This window comes from Sciurus carolinensis, chromosome 7, assembly GCF_902686445.1.
Source record: "Sciurus carolinensis chromosome 7, mSciCar1.2, whole genome shotgun sequence".
Taxonomy (NCBI): domain Eukaryota; kingdom Metazoa; phylum Chordata; class Mammalia; order Rodentia; family Sciuridae; genus Sciurus; species Sciurus carolinensis.
The window spans coordinates 142,138,429-142,154,669 of NC_062219.1; the positions used below are offsets into that span (position 1 = coordinate 142,138,429).

General features: G+C 40.7%; 1 protein-coding gene across 3 annotated transcripts in view; it reads right to left on the reverse strand.

Annotated features, from left to right (window-relative positions):
* Positions 1-2,587: 2,587 nt before the first annotated feature.
* Elovl2 (ELOVL fatty acid elongase 2) overlaps positions 2,588-16,241 on the reverse strand; it is a 60,733-nt gene continuing 47,079 nt past the window's right edge. For all 3 annotated transcript variants that reach the window (XM_047558917.1, XM_047558916.1, XM_047558918.1), the window contains 5 exons: positions 13,733-13,810; positions 10,174-10,345; positions 7,942-8,066; positions 7,351-7,485; positions 2,588-5,715 (listed from right to left, as the gene is read on the reverse strand). In XM_047558917.1, coding sequence (XP_047414873.1) covers positions 5,590-5,715; positions 7,351-7,485; positions 7,942-8,066; positions 10,174-10,345; positions 13,733-13,810 — 636 coding nt within the window. In that variant the 3' untranslated portion in view covers positions 2,588-5,589. The remainder of the gene's footprint in view (positions 5,716-7,350; positions 7,486-7,941; positions 8,067-10,173; positions 10,346-13,732; positions 13,811-16,241) is intronic.

The window sequence follows — 16,241 nt, forward strand, 5'->3', positions numbered from 1 at the left end:
AAGCACCTTTTACTGGGGCTCAGTAAACTAGGAACTTGCTTTCTCTACTGGAACCACAGATTTCTTCATGTGGTGTTAAAAAATAACTATTCAGTGGCCCTTGCTAAGACCTGGTAAGGCTGACTTTGCGCGGGCCCATTGTGGTAGCTGTGGGGCCTGCTGTAATGGCATTCTGCAGTGGAGGAAGACTGGATTCAGCTCTGAATACAGCATGGGCAAGTGGGAATTATAACCAGGACAGGGATCCATGGATAAAAATTTACAAAGAAAACATCAGGGGCCAGGGGATTCTAGACAAACCTAACAGGATTCTTGCTGGCCACGGGCCCGTGTGATCAGACAGACACCCAGGGGATGGCGGAGGATGGAGAACCTGATTTGTATCAAGGATGATCAGACACTGTGGATGGAAGGTTCTTGTTGATCTGACTTAGCAGGGTTCTGCTAGATTTGATAAGGAAATACACAGGAGAGCCAAGAAGGTTTAGGATGCTGACTAAAGTCTGGTCAGGCGAGGAATCAGTCTGTCAATGTTGCAGGCATTTTTTGCCATTATATGGGATGTGGTGGCTTCATTAGTTTGACACCTTGGTGAGGCTGGACACCTGTGCCCAGAATTCCCATTCCTGTGTGTTTCTGGTTAAAGTGGGCAGTGGGGATGGTCCTGGGGGAGACCTGAGGGCAGAGGACGGACACACTTCATAGTGTACTTGTATAGCTACTTGTCCACTACCTCACCTCATTGCCGTGAGGCCGCAGTGGGGCCTGAGCAGCTCTGCCTACCCGGGTCCTCCACCAGCACCTGGACTCCGGGGCTGGGAAGCTGTAACACTGGCCCTGGCTTCTGCAGGCTGCCTTCCTCACCGAGGTCAGGGGCTTGTTGGTCCTTGAGGTCTCCAGCTCACGCAGGTGAATTCCTGCTTGCCCTCCTTCCCCCATCAGCACCCACCTTCCTTTCTGCTCATCCTGTGGGCTCACAGCCCCAGCACCAAACCTGACTGGGGTTGCTTAATCACGTCCACATCTGTCAACAAGTTTCTTTCTAGGCGGATGTGGGTCTCTCCTTGTGGTGACTCTTCTCAGATTAGACCTTGACACGTTCACTGGGCAGTAGGTGTTGTTCCCACTAGCGGAAACACTTAAAATCTTCTTTAAAAGCACAGTCATTCACATTTGGTGTGTTAATTCAGTGGCCACTGTCTTTTTTCTTACGCCAGCAATAGTGATGTTGCCATCTGAATTGGGAATCAGAAGTGGTCTCAGCATGCACGTTCAGTCCCTTGCTTAAGGAGGTGAGGTTGAACCCTGACGTGTTACAGTTAACAAAAACACCTTGCTCTTTTATATTACTATCAGGGCATTATAGTTACGCACAGTAGTTGGGTTCACTTTGACAAAATCATGCATGACATTTGATTTCAATCCCTGTTCCCCGCCCCTTTTCCTCCCCTCCTGCCTCCCCCTATTCTTTCCTCTACTGATCTTCTTACGAACAGCACATTCTTACAGAAGGTGATAATGGCCTGTGTTCCAGCCAAGATGTCCCCAAGAGCAGAAACCTTGTCTGTTCTTCTGACCATTTTATTCCAAACCCCAGCACCATCCTGTCACGTGGGAGGCACTTGAGAAATACTTGCTGAAGGAATGCTGAGTTCTATTGGAGTCTTCAGTATTTTACCTCCGTGAATGAAATTCCCTCCTTGCTTGAATTCTTCACCCGTCAAAACCAAGCTCGGGTATTGCATTCTTTATGGAATGTTCCCTGGTAAACTTTTTTTCATGTTTTTGTAAATTTGTTCGTATTGGTTATACATGACAGTAGAATGCACTTTGGCACACTGTACACAAATGGAGCATAACTTCTCATTCCTCTGGCTGTACATGGTGCTGAGTCACACCAGTAGTGTAATCATACATGTATATAGGCTTTGCTGTTGAGAGGAAGGATTTATCTTTTATTTTTAAATGCAAGTTTGATTAAATTGGTTTCACCAACTATTTAAAATAATGAAGGAAAATAAGGGAGTCAGAAGAGCCTCTTTCAAAAATCCATTTCCCACCACTCTATTCTTGTCCCTGTGCAGAGAGTTAAAATGAAGCCTCCTGCCCTCTGCCTGCCCTTCCTTCATACACCCTGCCACCCCCTGCTACCACCCAGGACCTCAAGTGACTTCATAAATGGGCTTCAAGCTCTCCATATCAATAGCAAGCAGCCTGTGATGTGCCCCATGCCCTTAAGTCTCTGCCAGGCTTCAACATAGCTCATTTACATCCCTGGTCCTGAGCAGAGATGGCCACCTTGATGTGGTCAGGCATCTATAGAGGGATGTACTGGCTTTCAGGGGCCAGTGTCATTTCTGCCTAGTATCTTCCACTCCAAACTAGTACTCCTCCCTGAGTTACTCTATGCTGTACGGTAGTTTATGATAATTATTTATGGTCTCTGCTTATCTAATTGGCCTTAATTTTTTTCATATGAATGACCATCTTCTGAAATAGTTCAACTTGGTATATGACTACTACATTTAGGTAATGTTACATAAAAGTCCATTGCTCATTGAAATGAATTAAACACCTAAAATTAATTGCTTAAGTATCATTTTATTGGTAAAAAAAAATTCCTGAGTGATAGGTCATTTGGAATACCACACACACAAATTAACTTCTTTGAGCCAAATAAGAAAAACAGTAACATGCTTTGCTTTAATGTAAAAAAATCAATTTATTATATAACAATCATACAGAATGCTTTTTATCTACAAAGAAAAATGGCTTCTCCTGTCTCCCTGTCCACCCTAATCATGATATTATGTTAAGATACACACACTTTCAAAGGAAAACAAAAGTGATATCCTTATTTTCCAAATAAGTACCCCTCAGGAACATAAAATGATACAGAAATAATGGGGGGAAACTAAATAGTCTCTTACATACAAAATGCATTTTTTCCATTACAGTAACATTTTTTCTTAAACACTTCTCTAATGGGGGCGGAGGGAACTTTATCCACCAACATGTCTAAATAGTTCAATAAGTGCTTCTGATAGGTTGAAAATTTGTTTAATTCCATTCAAACAAATCTATTTTAGTTTTAAAAACTGGAATTAACAAATATGCTTTATTGTATTTTCATTCCCACAAGTGGAAATTTATGTGTAAAAACATTTTCCATTTCTTAATAGATTACATATAGTATTTCTTTCACAGTTATGCTTTAGAAAAATCACATTAAACATATATTTTGGTTTCTTAAAGTCATAGCACTTAATAACAGGTTAAAATATTTACCTGATTCAATTTCTGTGGCTCAGATCTCATAGCTCTGTGTACCTTTATCAGCCCTTGAATGGTTTAAGGCTCTGAGTGTTTAAGCTTTAGTAGAATCTGCCTCCACTTTGAGCGGTTTCATGCTGCCTGTGCTGACAGCTGCTAGACTTGCTCTACAGATGTGAAGCCCATGGAACGTCCACTTGCAGGTGTGGTGCTGGTGAGGCTTCAGGGCCTCGTTGGCAAGTAAGAGTAAGCTGGGTACAGTGACGATAAGCTGGTGAGGACATGTGGTCTCCCGAGTCTCGTTTTCACCTGGAATGCACTTTGGTAACAGATTTCAGCCTGTGTCTGGGAACTAAAACAGAACTCAAGTCCCAGTTTCTCTAAGGGACTTTCTCCTTAGTCCAGTCCGCATCTTATCATAGAAGAGCAGTAACAGTCATACTCGGAGCTAGCCCTTATTTAAAAATGAATTCCTGGGAGTGAACAGTACACTAAATACAGTTAAAGTGAGGAGTAACGCAATGAGATTCAGCACCTTAGAGCAAGTCAGCTCTAGAAAACCATTTAGGAAATAGAGTAGCTGGGTGTGTGGCTCATGCCTGGGATCCCAGCAACTTGGGAGGCTGAGGCAGGAGGACTAAGTTTGAGATCTGGGCAACTTAGGGAGACCTTGTCTCAAAGACTGGGGATGTGGGTCAGTGGTTAAGTGCCCCTGGGTTCAAACCCCAGTACCAGAGCAGGGGTATGAAGAAAAAATGAGTAAGCAGGCATGAGACAGGAGAGGATCTCAACAGAAATGACCAGCCAGAAGAAACGAGGCGTCACAGGGCAGGATGCGCTCACCTGAAGACCATGCAGTGCTGGTCACCTTTCATCAAGTGCAGAGGCCTGGGAGAGGGGAGCTGGCGTGAGAGGACTGCTTATGAGCTGGTCTAGTTTTCAGACAGGGAGAATTTCAAACTAAAGCTCGGGAGGGCACAGAAAGTCACCATGGTTGGCGCAGCGCTGAACGTGCCTTTCCAGTGCCTGTGCCTCTGACGTTAATGTCATGACCTAAAAACTTTTATTAAAAAGAAACCAGATGGGAAAGATGAACTAACCCTTAGAGAATATTCTTTGTTTTCATTCTTGGTGCAGTTAATAGTGACCAACAGTCCAGCACTGGGCGGGGGGGTGTTCAGTGCTCCCTCTGCCTTTGTGCTGGTTCTCAGATCGGTGCTGAGCTGGGAGAGGACGGGCTGAGTCTGCCAAGCTGGCACTGTCACTGTGCTCATCACCAGCCATGGCTCGGAGCCAGACCCTTTCCAAACTACTACACCATTTTCTTCCTATTTTCAAATGCTTAAATAACCTGCAAAGATTGATAGCAAGTATTTGGAATAATATTCATGAGTAGGCTCTCAAAATAGACAAGTTCAACACGCTTTACCTCCATTTCTGTGAATCCCGGTTCGGTAAGTGCTCTAGTGGCACAGACATTCTAGGAAGAGGGCAGACTGGACCACAGTCCTCTTCCACCAAGAAAGAGGCGGCCAGACGGAGAGACAGCTTTCAGTGAGGAGCTCAGACCTTTACTGGCCTAGGCTAGCTAACATGGGAGGTGGACATGAATATCTGAATTGTTAAAGAAACCAAATTAAAACAGAGGGAAACTCCTATATCCAAAGCCCCTGAGTAGTAAGGATTTGGCAGAAAAATCTGTTTCGAATAATCTAATCTTCAAATTATTTTGAAAATTAAGAAATTTCACTGCCAAATCACTAATTTAGAATCAGAAGTGGTTGTGAGAATTTGATAAACAAGACTCTGGCCCACAAGGGTTCACTAGGTTTTTGTCTTCACTTTTTGATCCCATTTTAATATTTTCTGGGGTTGATTCCTTTATGCACCGACAATTATTGCTTATTGTAGATTAGATCACACCTGTATTTACAATACGACGTTTTGTTTTGCAGTTTAATCTGAACAACACTCTACTCGAAGAGTTGCCGTGACGTCGTGCTGTACGCCCCTGGCTCTGGCGTGCCCACAGCTGCGTACACAGCATTAGAGTTTCTAGCGAGGGTGAGTCTGCTTGGCGGGAGGAGGGAGACGGGCACCTGCTCTGAAGTTTCAGGGTCCAGCATCGCCGCGATGCTGACCAAAGCATTCAGTTAACGGATTAACCTAATAGCAATATATTAATACATTCTGGTACAAATGATTTATAAACTCAAAAGAAATTAGTTTATGCTAAAACATACAACTTTCAATTCAGTCTTTGCTTTAAAACAAGCTGCGCTGCAGGGCTGGTGCCGGGTGCGCTCCTGTCGCTGGTCACTGCGCTTTCTTGCTCATCACTCCATTCACTGTGGTGAAGTAGGCTTTGGAAAAACCATTCCTGACTTCTTTTCCTGCAGGCAGCGTGTGTGTTTCTTTTTTCATGGGCTTTTTCCGGTATGTCTGTTGGATGTGTACATATTGAAGAGAAAAAGGAAAAAAGATCCCTTAGTAAGGCTCATCTCTAATGACACATATGGTTAAAACAGTACGTGATTTTCAAGGGCACTGGACTTTCTACTAGGAATATGTGTGTGAAATACGACCATGTTTAAGCCCCTAATTAAAGATAAAAACAGGGCAAAAGCAAGACAAATGTGTCAATGTCGAGAGGCTGTTCCTTATATTTTATCTATATTAGGTCAGGATTTGCATATTATGGGATTAGCACTGAAATTTTTCTGCATAAGTTTCTCACTTGAAAAGGATGTAATTTTTTAAAAAAGATATAATGCACTTTTTCAAGTGAAAAAGTGCTATTATTCTTGCATAGAATAATGCTATGGGATTCTGGATTGATTTGGCTCCTAGCATATCCTCCCTTTTTGGTGCTGGGGAATGGAACTCGGGCATCAGGGGTGCTAAGTACCACTCTGCCCATTGAGCATAACCCCAGCTGGGCACAGCCTTCCTCTCTGATAAAACACCTAACTCTCATTGCATTTTTACTCTTTTTTCTTTTTTAAGCAACAGTATTATGAAGCCTCAAGGCTGAACTTATAAGCTTAGCGTTAGGACTGAGCTTTGACTTGAGCTGGCCTGTGGGGCTCCCGCTGCCATTACCTACCCCTGCTGGGTTCCTGCTTCCTGCCCAGGAGCAATACCCAGCACCCCACACTTCCCCACTTCCCTTTACTACTCTTCTGTGTGTGGGGGGGGCTTTGTTCTGTCGATTATTATTTCTTTAGAAATTCTGGAAACTTATCTCTCCTAAGAGACAAAGTCTAGTCAATCCAATTTCAGAAACAAAATCTAAGAAGTGTCAAAGGTTTAGTTCTCAAAGTTGGACTTTGCATTTGCTGAACAACAGAACCCATCATGGTTTTATGCACACTAAAAAACAAGAGCATTTCTTGTCCAAAAAAGAAAATGAAAATAATTTCAAAAGTACTATTTTGAATGTAAATGTATGTTTTTTAAAGGAAGCACCCATTTCCCCAGCCCACAAAGGAGTGCAATTTACAATCTAGAACCCTCTGAGGCCGTGCTATGTCAGAGCTTTCATAGGTTCTTGTGTAACAAAGTCACTTTGAAATTGCATTTTGAAACTCTAATTGTTAAAAAGAAAATGACACTTGATAAAGGAAAAGCCAATGTAAGCTTTCCATACTAACTGGCCTTAAGGAATTTCATCCAAATAATCTACAACACCATAACAGATGATACTAAAACAATTCATGTCCCCATGCTTTTTCTCCTTTCTCGTAAGTTTCCTAGATGGGTCTTACCATACACCTGTTTAAGTTTCAGATGTCACAGTACAAATACACAATGCAAACAACATAGCTCGGTATTTCTGATAAGTGTTTCTCAATATACTGCACATGAAGTCTTAGTGCCCACTACACTATGAGCTGTGGTTCTTTGAGTAGGAGGATGTGGGCAGAGGAGTTAGAAATGTAAGTTTTACTTTTTCATTTACAGATCCAACATCTAAATTCATCCACAAGCATGTGCTTAATATCAGTAAAATTACAAATATGTAATGCAAAGTGCACATCTGCACGTTTTACTACTGAACATTTACATTTCACATACCTGAACATAAAAATTTAAGAACAGGACGACTAGTGTCATCATATAGGAGGACTGGAAGATGAGGCAACCGAAGGGGAAGCCACAGGGCTTCACGACGGCACTCAGCGTGTGTGTGATGGTGAGCAGGAACTGCACCTGCAGGGGGCGGAGAGGGCCGGGGAGAGTGAGGCGCCCGCTCCCCAAGCCCAGGGAGCTCCTAGATGGACTCCTGTCACTCTACATTTTGCAGGAATAAAGCAAGCACAATGCTGAGGCAGTCCACTATCCTATTCAGGAACTATTTGAACTTGTATAGTTAATTATATAAAATTGCCATTACTAAGTTTCTTATGAAATAGCAGCAGCTAAAGTTATTTAGATAAAAAAGGTTTAGCTTATAAAAGAATTAATTTACATTTCAAAGTAAGGATCTTCCCATCATAACTTAATTTATACATAAAAAAACATTTTATTGCACAAAATAATTCCTAAAGGCTCTTAGAGAAAAGCAGGCCTCTTCATCACATGTAAGAGGCCTCTGATGTCCAGGAAGACAGATTCCTACTTCCTACTTCTCCATAAACCATGTGGAGAGAGCTGGGGGCGACATACCAGCTGAGCCTGTGTGAGGTATTTCTTCCACCAAAGGTACTTGTGCATGGATGGAAACACAGAGAGTCCATAGTAGGAGTACATTAGAATGTGGATAAAGCTGTTCAGTGTTGGTCCAAAGAAACCTAGGAAAGTACAGCATGAGTTACTATTTTAGAAAATAAGACTGTTCATTCTCCTTTGTCGAGTGATATTCTTCCTGCGCAAGATAACTAAAAATGAATAGGTAAGGAGCATCATATGATGAAATTCATACTGATAATTTCCCTGATTATTGTGCTATTGCTCTAGGATTCAGCAAAAGTTTTTGGATAGAAGTGAACTGGGATATTTTTTCAGCCAGAGTGCCAACAATTTTTTTTTTTTTTTTTTTGCCAAGTTTTAACTGTCCCTTTGTCACTACAGTAGTTAAGATGGGGGTGGGGGTGGTATTAGCTTATGGCTAGAGGCAGAATTCCTCTCAAGAAGAATTTTGTTTTGGCTAAACCTTAGATGGCAAAGAACTTCCTGTGGGTAGCAGGTATGTCATTCAGGGAAAGAGTGTTCCGGGGTGCACAAGCTGTTATGACACTTGCATTTATACGGAATATGCAGATATAGTCTGAGTAACAGGAGGCACATTAGATATTTACTCACCTGCATTTTCATTTCCATCAATTAGTGAACAATCATTGTTGCTTATGATTTTTATAATACTCTTGAATGGAAATTGTCACAAACATTATAGGAGTTTTTACACAATGATTTAAGTTTTAGGTGTTAATTTATAATGAAACTTGACAAATATAAAAAATACTTAACCTTTGCAATTCTTTGATACTAGTCCTCTTTAATTATCAAACTTGTAAAAAGTAGATTCTGTCTAGTAGGAATGTGGAAAGCATTTATTTCTGCCTACTGTACCCCTACCAGTTTCCTTCCCGACACTAGTTTTTATTTGCCCCTTCAGTCAGTGGTATACGACAGTCCCTGGCATGACAGTCTTACTTAATGTTTCAACCCTGTGATGGTGTGAAAGGGATGCGTTCAGTGGAAACCACAGCCGGCATTCTGAACGTCGGTCTTTTCCCCAGCTAGTGTGTGTGCTGTAATACTCATGATGCCAGGCAGTGGCAGTGGGCTGCAGCTCCCAGGCAACCCTGGGGTCACAGGAGGAAACACCCACATTTCCAGCATGTTGTGCTGCTGTTGAGACAGCTGACAGGTTGGGTGTACTAACTGCATTTTGACTTAGGAAATTCTCAATGCCCAGTGGGTATACTGGGATGTGGCTCCACTGTAAGTAGAGGAACATCTGCATTCCAGATTTCCTTGGGATATTTTCTATCATTTCTACATGACACTGAGTTGTAAAACAAATTTTTCTTAAATTTTACCTGTTCTGATTTTTCATAGGATATTTTCAAACTGGGGGCAACACATTATCAAATAGAAACTCCTGTTCTTTCTAGTTCAGTTCTTCTCAAACTGCAGTTTGTAATTGATACAGTACTAAACTATGAAGTCAGTGCAGTGAGAGTTGTCTTTTGTAGAAGTGAAAAAGAATTTACCAAATAAAAACCCCACAGTAAATACCATCACATGAAATTTTTGTTTCATGAAAAATTATATAATACCACAGTACATCAGGAAGAGCCACAGACAGCCAGGCGCAGTGGTGCATGCCTGTAATCCCAGCAACCTGGGAGGCTGAGGCAGGAGGCTCTTAAGTTCAAAGACAGCCTTGTCTCAAAATAGGGCTGGGGATATGCCCCTGAGTTCAATCCCTCATACAAAAAAAAAAAAAAAAAAAAAAAAAACACATACTGTGGCTTTTTGTTTCATACAAAATATATAATATGAGTGGATGGATTGTGATATAAAAAATATATATATAGTAGTTCTCAGTTAAAAATGTTAATTTTTCAGAATATAAAAACAAGCCCTAAAAAGCTGAAATAATTCCATCTGTAGCACAGCCAAATGGTGGCTCTGGAAGGTGCCACTTTCCACAGGAGCCAAGGAGCACCCGTACCAGAGTTGGTCTGCTCTGACTGGGCATGTGCCTCTGCCTTTTACATCTGGTGTATGGGAAAGAAAATATTTTTAAAACTGAAGATTACACTCAGATCTTGCCAGTATTAAAGCCTAGAAATTAAAAGGCCACTGGTAAGCACCTGCTTCCACAGCCCTCTCCCCTCCTGATATGCCCGTGCACGGGTAACCTGCCAGAGCCACACCAGGGAAACTTACTCTGTCCACAGGGTATCCAGTTCAAGACACACCACCAGATGTTGAACATGGAGGCGTGATGGTAGACGTGAAGGAAAGTGATCTGACTTGTCTTTTTTCGCAAAACAAAGAAAATTGTGTCCAGGAACTCAACTAATTTGGAGAAGTAGTACCACCATAGCACCTTGGCGACCTATAACATTTAAAAAGGGGAGAAAGGTGTGAGATATAACAGTTCCTGCATGGCCCTACCTCTGGGCCTGCCTGCATCTCTTTCCCAGACCAGGCTAGTCCAGAGTCTTTGCCTCCAGTTTCTCCTCATTCCAGGTAGTATACCCTACTCGAGTGAAAGACAATTTCTCTTCCCAAAATACCTATGTGGTCAAGTTACTACTCGGCACCTACAGAACTGAGTGGATTCCTCATCACCATAGCCTGGAGCCAGAAGACATCTGAATCCTCCTCCTTGAGGGCTGAGGACTCTTCTCCCTGCATCCGGCACTCCTGTCCTACCTCAAGGTCCGGCATGTTGTCATCTTCCTTTATTAATACTCCTTCAATGCTGCCACCTCTCTGGAACTTTCCCAGCCTTTTCTTTCTCAGGAGGAACTAGCTGCTGCTTCATGTGTATTCCTAAATTACTTTGCCTACACCTCTAAAATCAACAACCATAAAATCTAGCAAGTGTTGGGAATCTATCGCTGGCTCGCAGGTTGCTCTGAGGCAGTGTCTGGCTCTCAACAGGGTCATTACTCTTTGTTATATAAATTGTAATTTTTCTGTGCTCTAATGGACATGTGTTTCTCCCAAACATTATACTACCCAAGAGGCATCATTTATGCCTCTTATTGAGAAGAAGAGATTAAAAGTCAAGAAGTTCTTTCCTTACTAACATTGGTAGGTCATGATTACCATCTTCCTTTCCTTCCAATGTCCCTTACATAGTCTTGTCTACAGAGAAATACATCTTTAGTTAAGAACATAATTTTCTTAAAATGTGTTTATTAATGCATTATACTTATGCCTAAAAGTTGGATTCATTTTGGCATAGATGCATGGAGCTTAATTTGCTCCATTTCAGTGCCTCCTCTTTCCCTTCCCCTATTCACCTTCTCTACTGGTCTCATATTTATTTCTAATTGGTGCTTTATAGATATACATAAAGGTGGAATTCACTGGTATACTTCTACATGCTTGCATCATTTTGTCAAGTTCATTCTGCATGTCTTCCCTTTTCAGGTCCCTCCCTCCCTGCCCCTCAGTCTCCTCCTACTCCACTGATCTATGGTCTCTGACTCCCCCCACCCCACCTTTTCCCCCTTACTTTGCTCTAGCTTCTACATAAAGATTATGGTGGTTTTAACACATTTAAACATTTTTGAAGATATTAGATAATAGGAATCTTGAAATTAGACTAACATGCTATATGAAATAGTGGAATTCATCTTAATGTCTGGAACAATTAGCCTTCAGAAATACTAAATCATAAACACAGAATGGCAACTTCAAAAAACTGTATGTTTTCCCAATATGCACTAGCCTATAATAGTGCAACAGAAATAAAATGGGTATAGAGAAACCTATATCTTACTTTAAAATGTACATCTTAAGATTTTAGTTAAATGGTTTATAGTATCTTTTATTTATAACCCATATTACAGAAGTTTCAAACATTCACTAATAGAGGAAGAATAACTGTGTCCAACACTAGACTTTGAGAATTTTCAATATAACTCCAATTTAATTTTCTTAATTCTAATTCCCAATACATTTTTCAGGGGGGGGATAGATTATTATAAGCAGTCAAGATATCATCTATAAATATTCCTAATGGACTTTTTTGTTAACATAACCATGAGTCATTATCTTGTCTGATACAATTAATTTCTAAATATCTTCTAATAGCCTGTCTTTTTCTTATTTAAATCAGGATCCAAACAAGGTCCACATTGAATTTTTTACTGATATGGTCTTAAAGTTACTCATCTTGCTCCTTACTTTTATCCCCCATTTCTTTTTCTTAAAACTCCCATCCAGTGGTACAGAATTCCTAATATATTGGATCTGGATGTTTATTTCCTCTTAGTGTGATTTAGCTTGTTTTCTCCAACCATTCCTTCCATATTATCTGGAACTTGCAATTAGATTTTTAATTTTTTTTGTAAGGACACCAAATAATGGACACTAGGTACTCATCACTGAATTTCAAGGATTTTCAATATGATTCCACTCTAGTTTTCTCAATTCTAATTCCCACTGATTCTTTGGTGGGGGTTGGGGTGCAGATCTATACAAAGGTCTGACAGGCAGCTTTCTGGCTGCTCCAGTGATGTTCATACTGAGCAGTAAGCTCAGGTATTTAGGAGCTGCAAAATGGCAATTTTTCTTTTATGGTTTTTCTCTTCTACAGAGAATTTACCCTTTTCAACATGGGTATAAAAGACAAGATGAGTAGGTGCTTTCAGAAGGTACAAGGAGGTTATTTTTGTTTTAAACTCATGTTTTTAAAACTGTATTTAGTATGTTTCAATCCATCCCAGTCAGTGGTTTTGATACTCAAACTGTCCCATCTTTAGCCAGTGGGCATTCCTTCAAGGTGGTTTCTTTATGTCGTGATGCTTGTAATCTGTTTCTTTGCTTTGGGTTACAGGATGTCCTGGGTTCATCTTAAACTCATTTTCTGCCCCAAACTGGGATTTGCCAACTTCACTCTAAGAAGCCTCATTCTTGTGTTTGAGAGCACACCTGGGTAAGCATGGCTCACTGCCTGGGGCTGTCATAGATGACCTTTTTAATAGACAAAGCAAATATTTTTGTAAGAAAACAAAGTTAATTTTGTTATTCCTAATTTGTATGGTTATTGGGTTTTTAACTTTTAAAAACAGCTGTCCTTTTTTTGTTTCAAATATTAGTTACTAATGATATTCACTTATGCATTTTATACTAAAATGTCCCTGTAAGAGTCTCAGAATAGTAATACCAGTATTAGCAATAACAACAAAAAATTCTTTTAAAGATATAAGGGACATCCACTCAAAATACTGTGTTTTAAAGTTACTTGAAATAGCTTTTGGGTGGCCATGTCCTTAGCTTAATTACAGGTATACTCATGGATTTGTCTCTTACTTTTTTGGGGGCAGGGAGGATGCCTTGCTTTCTTTAATTTTATAATTACATAAAACAACTAATGGTTCCAAAATCAAATAAAGTACAAGGTACACTGACTCTAGCTTCCACCCCTATCCCTTCTGTCCTGTTCCTCTCAAAGGAAACCACTCAATAGCTTTTGGTTTATCCTGCCATTGTTCCTTTTTAAGAATATAAGTAAATACACATAATTTCTTGACTAAAGGTGATATACAATAACCATGGTCTCCAAGTTGCCTTCAGGCAAATGCAACCTGGAGACGATTCTATATGAGGTGTGTCCCTTACACGGACATGCCATGGCCTATTCAGTCACTGCCTTTCCTTCAGATGAACATTTAGAAGCCACTTCTACAGGAATGTCATCCCAGCCCACTCTCACATCTGCAGGAAGAGCCTCCTCTCCTTTCAGTGGGAAATGGTAACAGCTCACCCTGATATCGCCTTCCCCAGCGCTGGTGAGATCTTGACACTGTAAATTGTAGCCTCCTTCCCAACTGGAGAGAATGAGCTGCCAAGGAATCAAGAAAGGGGGAAGGGGTGGATGTTAGAATTTGGAAGCAATTTCCCATTCATGTTTTTGGCACCCATTCAAGGTTTGAGTAGAAATGTCCCAGATTTTGTGTTTAACCCAATCCTGTCCTCAAACATTATCAAAGGATTTAATTCTTGAGGTTACACTGAAACCAGTGGTTGTTTTCCTTAATATATTTTACTTCTAACGACTTATATCAGTCAAAAGTAATAGAATGGAGCTATCTAACAAAATTTTGTGTAATTATCTAGTCATAAGATGTAGAATTGAATAAAAATAAGTGTAAGGAAACCACTAAAATATAATGTTTTGTATTTATATAATTTTATGAAACATGGAACAGCTCTGAAAGGTTCTTAACCCATCTTCTTCACTGTATTTCTGCTATTTGGTAAGTTTTGTGATTAGTTAATATTCTCATTACTCTTAAAAAAAAAAAAAAAAAAAACAAGAAACAAAGAGCTGCATAAAACCCTAGGCCTGCTCCTCTTGATAGGTGAACGGACTGCTGGGGGGCGGGGGCGGGGGGGGGGGAGGTTACTGGCTAGAGGAGGTGGGAAAACAATGACTAGAGACAAGACTTATAAAGCCACTATTCTTTCCACAACCTGGTTAGAAAATGTAAGACATTTGGCTCTGATTTACACAAGATATAACAGGCAAAAGACTCAATATTTCCTGCTGTTTTAGAGATTGTAAAGGTACAGATCTGTTGAAACACTGAACACTGAACCTTAAAAAGATAAACTACTGAATAGCATTTAGAACGGTTTAGAACCTTTGTCTTTTCTTCACTGTTTTGATATGCTTCTCTTTCCTCCTAAGAAAACACCTTTCAAAGATTATCAGGACAGACAAATCCAGTGAAAGAGGAAAACCTTGGATTTTCCTGAAGGGCTCTGTTACCAATCTGCTCATTCCCTAACAATCACTAGGACTTTAAGCTCCTGTTCTTACCTGGGAACCAGTGACAGGCTAGAAGGATCTAGGAATATTGTAGAGGACATGTCAATTTTTGTGTTGGTACATTTTTTCAAACTAAGAAAGCTGTTTGTGTACAAGAACTGAATTTATGGTCAGGCTGCAGTTTTGTAGTATGGGGGTCTGATCCATATTCTGTAAGCTAATGAGAATCGTGGCGCAAGCCGGGGCACATTCTCAATGACAGTGACTGCTTTAACCAGATTTTTTCAGGCTGTTCCCATTTCTCTGCCACCTGTGTAGAGCTACTTGCATAGCAGAATAAGCAGCCAAGCCACAGGAAGCCCCATCTCACGCTGAGCCATTCCAAGTTCCCTAACACGGGTGCAGGAGCCTGCCTGTGTGTGTTGGATAAAAAGGAAACAAGGCTATCAAGTAGGTTAGCCCTAAGCAGGTGTGGACTAAGTCACTCCAGAACATCCCTAGAGTTCTTTAGCTCTACTGCCCTAATCCAAGTTCAGTTCAGTTTGCTTTTAACAGATCCAGTAGCTTGCTCCTGACTCACCTAAGGGAGTCTCTTCCTTTGCTACACAGAGAAACCAATCCATAAATCACTATCATGCAAGAACACCCAGTGTGCTAAAATTCACCTTGTAAGGAATCTAAAATAAAAACTGTCTTTTCAATGCCAGGTAAAATTAGCACCTATGTGATAGGATTTGGAGTTATCAACATGGCTTTCCTGATCCCAAATTCCATCCCTTGCACTCTGATGCCTAAAATTTCATTAGAGAGTCATTCCACTCACTTAAGGTAACAGCTATTATACATTACTAGAATGGCACATGTTAGGAGCCTGGTGCAGTGGGTGCATCTGTAATCCCAGCGACTTGGGAGGCCAAGGTGAGGCAGGAAGATTAAGTGCTAAAGGGCAGTGAGGAATGGGAGAATGCACCTCAGTGACAGGGTATGCTTGGGTTCAATTCCCAGTACTTGGAAAAAAAAAAAAAAAGTGCACATTAGAATAATGCACAGAATAAACTCCATCTGAGAAAACCTGTATTTTAAGGCAAGACTTTAATTCAAAGACAGCACGAAGTTTGTGTCATTATCAGCCTGTATAACTTGTATGAATCCCACTTTTTGTTTCCTTTATATCTCTATCTTTGCTACAGAAAATTTAATACTTTTAGATTTTTCCCCCATATTACAATAACTGCTGGTTGTATAGGCAGGGCAGTCATTACCTGTTCCTTCTCTTTTGAAATCACCTGGGTCTCGTGCTTGCTAGAGCTTGGCAACTGGAGCCAAGCGGTATGCCAACTCAGGCCTCCAGAAGTCAGTATTGAGGGACAGCTGTGACAAACATGTGGGGGTGCATTCTTTAAGGGAAGATTTTATTTATATACACATACATCTTTATATTTGCATTTGAGTCAAACTGAATTTGACATCTAATTTAAAAAATACTTGTTCCCTGGAAAGT